This window comes from Limulus polyphemus, unplaced genomic scaffold, assembly GCF_000517525.1.
Source record: "Limulus polyphemus unplaced genomic scaffold, Limulus_polyphemus-2.1.2 Scaffold1163, whole genome shotgun sequence".
NCBI classification, from domain to species: domain Eukaryota; kingdom Metazoa; phylum Arthropoda; class Merostomata; order Xiphosura; family Limulidae; genus Limulus; species Limulus polyphemus.
The window spans coordinates 106,183-115,279 of NW_013666773.1; the positions used below are offsets into that span (position 1 = coordinate 106,183).

The 9,097-nt window shown below is 29.3% G+C and overlaps 1 protein-coding gene across 2 annotated transcripts in view; it reads left to right on the forward strand.

Annotated features, from left to right (window-relative positions):
• Positions 1 to 9,097, forward strand: part of LOC106462425 (F-box/WD repeat-containing protein 7-like) — a 103,846-nt gene that overhangs the window by 79,187 nt on the left and 15,562 nt on the right. For both annotated transcript variants that reach the window (XM_022389696.1, XM_013922351.2), the window contains 2 exons: positions 2,416 to 2,724; positions 7,967 to 8,080. In XM_022389696.1, coding sequence (XP_022245404.1) covers positions 2,416 to 2,724; positions 7,967 to 8,080 — 423 coding nt within the window. The remainder of the gene's footprint in view (positions 1 to 2,415; positions 2,725 to 7,966; positions 8,081 to 9,097) is intronic.

Here is a 9,097-nt window from a genome sequence, read left to right on the forward strand (position 1 = left end):
TATATATATATATATATACATTTGAATAACCAAAAAAAAAAAATCATAAATTACTTTATTGATACCATAGAATTCTGCTATAATTTATCAAGCTTAGTATCTATCCTGTATTTGGGTCTAAAAGATATGAAATTTTCGAGCAGACTAAAAACACAATCTACCTCCTTGAAATCTTGGTTCAAAAGAACGAGATGGCATCCTAACACATGAAAATAGCTGAGAAAGCCACTAGAGGAACGTTCTGAGCTTTTGATTGGTTACTCACATGTCATATATTGAAGTAAGTGTATATATGGGACCGTTTCCAAAAATGGAAAGAAGTGAGCGGGGCCACTGTGTTTGATTCAGTACATGAGCAATATCTTACAAAATAGAAAAGTTGAGAAGCTCTTATTTTATATTCTAACTTGTCAATATCGGTAATTTGAGTTCCTAGTTTGTACGGAACTGTGTATTTAGTATTTTAACATCACCAACATCCAATTGACACAGTGCTGCATTCAACGTACTATGTGACACACAAAAATCGATGTTTAACCCTATCGCCCCTTGCATGACACAAGGTTTTAGTATCTTACACTTAAAGTTTTATTCAAACTTTTTGTTCATGATATACCAATTAGAATAGCATAACATCTTAGCTGATAATCCATATTTTAATAGTATACAATTTTTAAGTTCTTAATTCTACAAGGCAATATTTCAAAAAATCCTAAATTTCCACTAGTGTGACCCATGTGACACATTTTCTTTTAGCATGTCCTCATCCCTATTTTATCCACCACCCCTTGAAAAAGTAAGAAAAAAACATAAATTATTCTATAAAATCGATATTGCCTAGACAAACCATGTTTTTTAGCCTTCAATTTTGTTTGGTTGCAGAGCTAATGAATAGAAAATCAGATCCCTTCTGCCACACCCACATGTCACATCCTCTCTTTCAGAAATCATTGATGGTTCTCTCTTACGTTTCATTTATAAATTACCTATAACCAATATAAAATCAATGTTTTCATCTATCGAATGATGTATTGTATAACGTTGTATTCTGAACAAAATCTCGTCAGTTTCACTCAGAGTACAAGCTTCATTCCGGTGGAAAAGTAAACTATTAGCTCGAATAAATTTGTAATGGTTTTTATCGCATAGTTAGAAAACCAGAAAAATTTTGAAAGGTAAGCAAATTTGTAAACTTTTGGAATGTTATTAATCAGTATTCTTTGGTGCATTATTTAATCAAATAAAAACTATCAACTGCATTACTAGCATTAGCATGAAAAATTAGGCTTAACCATCATTGACAATCGAGAGCAAAATAAGAAGAAGAAGATTGGGTAAATACTTTATTTCTTGTTTTTAATATTTATTCTTTATTTATTATTATTAAAGTAACTAAAATCTAAAAATACAGATCTTTTTAAGTTATTTAACACTAGATTAGGTAAAAATAAATAGCAATAATAAAATAATTAAAATGGTTCACGAGGTACGCACGTGAGTAGCTCGTGGGTAATGTAATTTGATAGCACAACATGACCTGCACGTTCTCCATGTGATTTACAACTTATAATGGCATAGATAGTAGATAGACACAGTTCAAAGGACAATAAAACAATAGAATTTAATTATAAATAGATGTATAATGTTACGAACTTAGAGCTACTTAGGATAAACCAGTGTAGTTTCATGTTACAATTTGAAGTCATACTAGAAAGAAAAAAAGGGTAATTTAGGTTTATTTCGATTTTTTTTGGTGGTTATAGGTTGAGAAAATAAGAGATAAACTATAAAGTTTTACTGAAAAAAAACATTTGAAAAGCATTTAGGAGGTTGTAGGAATTACACAAAGGGAGTTTGATATTTTTGAGATGAGGAAAAGTATTTTTAATTTTAACATGAAAATTCTTTTGTCCAATTTACTATTCAAAAGAAATACTCAATATATTCATAGACAAATCTTTATTTTATTTTATTAAAAGTACTTTGCCAAAACAATTTTTTGTATTTGAAAGATTGCCAAACTTTCTGAAGATATACACACTATATTGAAAGTTAGAAGTATTTACTATAAAGACTTTAAATGAGTACAAAGAGGTCATGTAGTTGGTCAAATTGACCGAGCCCATGTTGAAAAGTTAACTGTATTTTTTAATATTTGCTTTTAAATTAAGAAACTGTTTTTGTTGTTGTCATCATGTAGCACACACAAGGCAATAATTTCACCTTCTCAGTGTTCAGTTTAATAGGACATCTTTATAATAGCTTATATGTTGATATATTCTTTCATTTAGTTTGTTTCAGGAAAGAAAACTGTGTGTGTGTGTACTTTATTAATTATGCAGTTGTTTTTTCTTTTAAAAACACTTCATGTATCATGATTTCTTTGTGTAAATTGAATACTTTGTAATATTGCAGCTTGCACTTTATGTTCTGTCTTTCCTGGAACCAAAAGATCTGCTGCGGGCAGCGCAGACTTGTCGCTATTGGCGAATACTAGCAGAGGATAACTTGTTATGGCGTGAAAAATGTCGAGAAGATGGTATTGAAGATGTACGTGAGGTCTTGGGAAAGAGGAGGGCCAGAAGCTCAAGCACTACCAATCAGTTTCCACCAAGTATCTTAGCAACAAATGGAATTGTCTCACCCAGTCCTTGGAAAGCAGCTTACATGAGACAACACCATATTGAAATGAACTGGAGGTGTCAGCCACTGCGTTGTCCAAAGGTTAGTAATAGCAGTTCTATTTGCATTATTTAGTGTTTCTATCCATGTCAGTCTGTACAAAGACATTGACATATATGGATGACTTTAGAAATAAAAACATTTTCTAATCTTCAAATTAGTAAATGTAGTCAATCTGAAACTGCAAACCGAAAGTTAGGCTTCCTAGTGGAACCTTTAAGAGCATATATTTTCATTCTTGTTATTTGTTTTTGCACAAAATATGTTAAAAACACCTTTAAAACCTATAAATTTGAAGGTAAACATATATTTTTAACCAAAAAAATTTTCCTTAATCATCCAACAGATATACATGAAAGAAAATTATATTATTTTGTGGCATCTTTTATGTGAGAGAAATAATTCAGGCTTCATTATCACAATTATCAGAACTTGCATGGTAAAATCTCTGGCACCATACACTGAGAAAATATGTTTTTTCATGGAAATTTTGTAGATGGGTATCGATATTCAATTATTAGTTAAATTAAAATTATGTGCAATTCTTAAATTTTGATGTGTGAAACCATAATTTGCACGATATATTTATAAAAAAGTTTAAAAAACATTTGCAGAAGCTCACTGAAAGGCCTACTAAAGTTTTAATTTTTAACTAAGAAACTTAAATTTCATATCCTAGTGTGGCATCATATTTTCCATCATTTAGAATATATTTTAAGAAAAGTAAGGAGGAAGTCTGTTTCTCTAAGTTGATTGGTTGATTTTTGAGCTTTTTGCATGAACACAACATTATTGTTTATGTTTAAAAAGAATAAAGTTAGCTATATTGTTAGCAATAAACCAGTGCATAGTTTCTTTTAACAAATGGCCAGAAATTTTATTATGCAAACAACTAAAAATCCAAAATTAACCCTTTTGTGTGAGGCTCGTGCAATTTGCAAATCGAGTTGCAAATTTTACTTGTACAACAATACTTGTGGTAACTCTGAGATTTCATAACATATTCTCTCAAAACTGGTAAGTATCTTATACACAAATATGGAAGGTTTTTATAATTAAGTGATTTAACTAAAATGTTATTTTTTATTGTAGTTACTTGCATGCAAACTATTAACAAATCAAGTGCAAGGTAATTTTCATTTTAAGTATAAAAATACTTATCTTCATCTTATAGTTTCATATTTCATTTGCATAATATCTAGAGCTTCCTAAAGTTTTTTAAAGTAAATGTTTATATTTTATTTTTCATTTTCTCTTCCATATTACTAACTCTATATATTAACATTAACGTACAATCAAATGAAGTGATTAAAATTAAAAAATAGAAGAAAAAAAATTCCTTTTGATTTTTGTAGAATATCTTTAAAGATTTTCCATTTGTTAAATTTGTAATTTCAGGTCTTTTTCTTTTCACATACAGTTAAGTTTTAATGTTTTATTTTCCTTTCTTGTCCTTTTCTGCTTATTATTCATCTTGACATAAGTCAATGGTGCCATTGAGACATGTTACAGTGTCTTTGGGAGATGTGCAACCCTTCACCAAAATTTCCATTCAGTGCATAATATTGTAAGCCTTGAGAATGGAAGCAAAGTATGATACATATTTAAAAAATGTTTAAACCTTTTTATTATGCATTAATAGTAAGACCTAAATTCAGTTTTCACTGTATATCTAACTATAACATATGTAGGTAAGAAACAACCATAAGTGCTATAGTCTATCAAGCAGCCAACAAAACTGCAGAAAGTTCCATGCATTCCATTACGACAACTGGGTGCCAATTTCAAAATAACCATTGTTAAAATATGATGTAAAATAAGCTCTCTCTCTATAACATCTACATGAAGGCTATAAAGCTCAAATAAATCTGTTGAAGGAGGGTATGGCACCTGTCAGGGGTTGAAAAATTTATTACTTATTTCAACTGTATTCATTCAGACAACTTTGAAATGTGTGATTCAAAAGTTTATGTGAGCATCTTATTATCTAGACGTACCTCTACTCAACTGCCATTGTAATATTGAAGACACAAAAAGCTAAAGTATAGAATTTTCATAGCTTGTTGGTTCACGTGACAATACATCTGAAATTTCAAGTAGTTTTTAAAGGTTTATTTTGAAATAAAGGACTTAAAACTGAATGAAGAAGAAACCTACATTTGTCTTATTTTGCAGAGCTGTACAGTTATCAGTTAAGAACATGTGACACAGAAAAGACCTAAAATATATTGTTTGCATACAAAAATGTTTGTAGCCTATTAGAAACATTATTTCTTTTTTATTATTCATGAGCATGTTACTTTTAACCTAATATTTTCTTTAAAACCAGTAACTTTTCTTTGAGCTTGTAATCAGAAGGTTGAGTGAGCACATCTTGAAAAAAAAAAGCCCCTATTTCTCTCCTAAATGCCCTTAAATTAGCATAAGACATTAAACAGCATCAGAAATATCGCCCAAGAATACTTGCAGAAGGAGAACATAGAAACTTGAAATCAGAAATCCATGAAATTTGAAGTTTTGGTGATTATTATGATAGGCTTCAGTGAGGAATTGTCATGGTAGTTTTTGTGAACATGTTTAATTTCAAATGTAGGTGATATATTTGGTAAACATTATCAGTCCTTCCTAAGGTCCTGGGTTTGCATCTCTCAAACATTTTTTCAGGGATTCATCTGAAGACAGCAATGCTACATTAAAGCTATTAATAAAATGCATATGTATAAGAATAAAATAAAAAAACATAAAGAAAATAATAATAATTACTAAGACAAGGTATTTATAAGCAATTAATTAATTTTATGTTTCTGTAATCAGTCACAAAAGAATACTTTACAATAACTACTTTAAATCATATGAGCTGTTACAGTCAGAAAAACTAATTAATTTTCAATAGGTTTATATATATATATTAAAAATTAAAAGAAAAAATATTTAGCAGTTTGAAGCACTATTAACTCTTTCACTGCCATGAGCATATACATATATATTCCACTCTCTCTTGTTTATTTATAAATGTGGCACTGAAATAATTTGAAATTTACAGTGGGACTATATACATACAGGTGCACATAAAATAACTATCATTGCACAAAACTGTATGTAGAACATAAGGAAGCTTATGTAATGTGACATCTAAATCTGTACACCAAAAAAATATAAAGTCAAAGTTTATACATCATTGAAGTACGTTTTAAGTTTTGGTATATTTTATTAAATGCTTCATGAAGTTTATATATATATAGATACCTAGTTTTACTTAGGTTTTTTTCATGGTTTTAATTTATTGGGTAGAAACTATTTTGATCCATAATTTATTTTTTCTTCTTGCCACACCTAAACTTTTCCCATTAAGAACTGAAAGCCTGCCTTTTGTTATGAATATGCCAAAGATGATAGTTTACACAATCATGTGTGGTGTACCAGCTTCTGAAAATTGGGAAGAATGTTTAAATGCATTGATTCAGTTTTCCCTACTCTTTTTTTTTAATGATTACATGTTAATAAAGAAGTATAATTTTAGTATGAACATTAAGATTAGATTCATTTTGAGTTTACCTACTGATTATAAGCATCTTTTTATTCCAAGCTACAGCACTTACAATAAGGAAGAATATTTTTAGAAACAGGTACAACATTAAGATTACATTCTCAAATACATAGGTTTTAATGGTAAAGAAGGTTTTTGTATTTAATTCAACAATCTTAACAGTGTATATAAATTATATAATGTATTATGTATGCCTGTGCATATCAATCAGTGTGTGAATTGACAGATTATTTATTTATAACTGAACAGAAAAAACAAAAGGAAATGAATATGAATATGTGAAATATGTTGTGAAAAGTGGTTGTGGTGTTCTTTTAACCTGTTGTTCAAGTTATATCCTGTTTCACCTATGTAAAGAGCTGGGCAGTTATTCCACTCTATTTGTAAAAAAAAAATTGGGGGGGGGGTATTTTTTTTTATGTTTCATTCGAGAGATGAAAATTAATCTAGTCAGTTATGTTCAGGTTATATATATATATATATATGCGTGTGTGATCAAACAAAATTTCTCCAACACATAACCTGCACAAAGAGATACAATTCACAGTTGAAAATGAAGATAATTACAGGATAAGTTAACATCCCACAAACCATCCCCCCACCCAAAAAAAAAGCTTCACCACTAAAATTCATAGAAAAAACACACATAGTAGAAATTACATATACTGGTTTTCTGACCATGTAATCCACTGTAAACTAGGCATTCTAAAAGCCTTCTAAATTTAGCATACACTATATGCAACAAAGAAAACATCAATGGAGAAGTTACATACTAAACTCAGTGCTTTCCTAACATTAGCCAGTTTTCTGTCACTGTAGTTACAAAAACTACTAACAAATTTAAAAAACGAATTTAACAAACAAAGGAAACATAATATCTTGCACTAAATCATATATAGAAAATTCCAGCATACTTCTATCAGAAAAACGGAAAAGACTAACACATAAATATAACTTCAACATAAGGACTAAATTTATTCTCACCCCTGGAATGAAAATTAAACATGTAAAGTAAATAACCCCCCCCCCAGAAACATTTACAAATACAGTGTAAAAGTTGCCCAGCCTTTTACATGGGTGAAACAGGATGTAACAGGCACATCTGTATATGTTTTTGATTGTTATTTCAGCAGACATTCCTAATCTTGTGCACAACATATTCATATTTATTCTCTTTATTTTATTTATTTTTTCTATTCAGTTGTAAATAAATAATCTATCAATTCTATAAATTAAGTACATTGTTAGATTGTTGAATGTTGATTTAAATACAAAACTTTCTTTACTGTTGATATCTGTGTTTTTGAAAATCATTGCACCAGTGATTGGAATGTCACTCGTGTTTTAAAAAAATATTCTTCCTTACTGTAAAAGCTGTAATGTGTAATAAAAACAAATTAAGATTAAATATTTAATCTCTCTAGACTATTGCATAAGTGAGTACAATTGTGTGTGTGTGTGTGTGTGTGTGTAGTTTAAAAATACAAAATGATTATTTAATTAGTTAAGAAAATTATTCAACAGTTTTTGTAATTTGATCCATATTTATTTTATATTAAAGTTTTTCATATCTTGTTACATATCTTGTAACATGTACCTCCATGCGAGAATGTATTTCCTCTAGATTTCCAAAGATTGTTCATTCTTAAGTGCACTTTATGATGGTCCTAAACCTGATTGTTTTAAATCATGTAAAAAAAAAGTGTGTTCACACGTTTTGAATAATATCTTAATCAGGTGCTTCGAGGCCATGATGACCATGTGATTACCTGCCTACAGTTTTCAGCAAACAAAATAGTCAGTGGTTCAGATGACAACACACTTAAAGTTTGGAATGCGACCACTGGCAGGGTAAGTCAAAGAATGCTTCTATTGATGTATATATACTGTAAAACCTGGTAGTAGTGCAGTGAACTTTTTATTGAATGATAAATACTTTAGTAAGCTTTTGTTGAGACCTTTTATTGGAAAACAGTATGACCATTTGATACAAAGAAATAAATGCTTACATTTTCTGGTTATTTGAAGATCTTTACTAAACCAAAAGAAAAGCATTTATGTATATTATGAAAAACAATTTATAATTAAAATACTCTTTAATTTTTTGTTTTGCTTCAAACTGTAATATACAAAACATGGAAAACAATATATACTTTCCATGTCATACAATTTCGTGGCATTAATGGGCTTAACTTTAATGGTTGTTTGATTTTTTTGGGAGATAAATGGAAATTATTTGATTTTTTTTTACATTTTACTTTTGAAAATTTTCATCTTCCTGCTTCATATGCACCATATTGTTTACTTTGATAATTTCTTGCTGTTTTTACAGTCTTTTATTGTCACTATTTGGCACACTCTTGTTACAGATCATAAAATTACAGCTTAACCCTATTGCCACAGGTATCCTTTACTGCTCATAACACAAGGTTTTAGTATCTTACATTCAAAGTTTTATTAAACTACTTTTTGTTCATTTTATACCAATTAGAATAGCATAAAATCTTAGCTAATAATCCATATTTTAATAGTATACAAGTTTTAAGTTCTTCATTTTACAAGGCAATATTTTAAAAAATCCTGAATTTCCACTAGTGTGACCCATGTGACACATTTTATCTTAGCATGTCATCTTCTCTATTTTATCCACCACCCCTTCAAAAAGTATGAAATTAAATGTAAATTACTCTCTATGAAATTTTTATTGATCAGACAAACCATACTTTATAGTCTTCAATTTTGTTTGGTTACATAGCTATCGAATAGAAGATCAGATCCCTCCTGCCACACTCACATGTCACATCCTCTCTTTCAGAATTCATTGATAGTTCTCTCTTACATTTCATTATATATTACCTATAACCAATA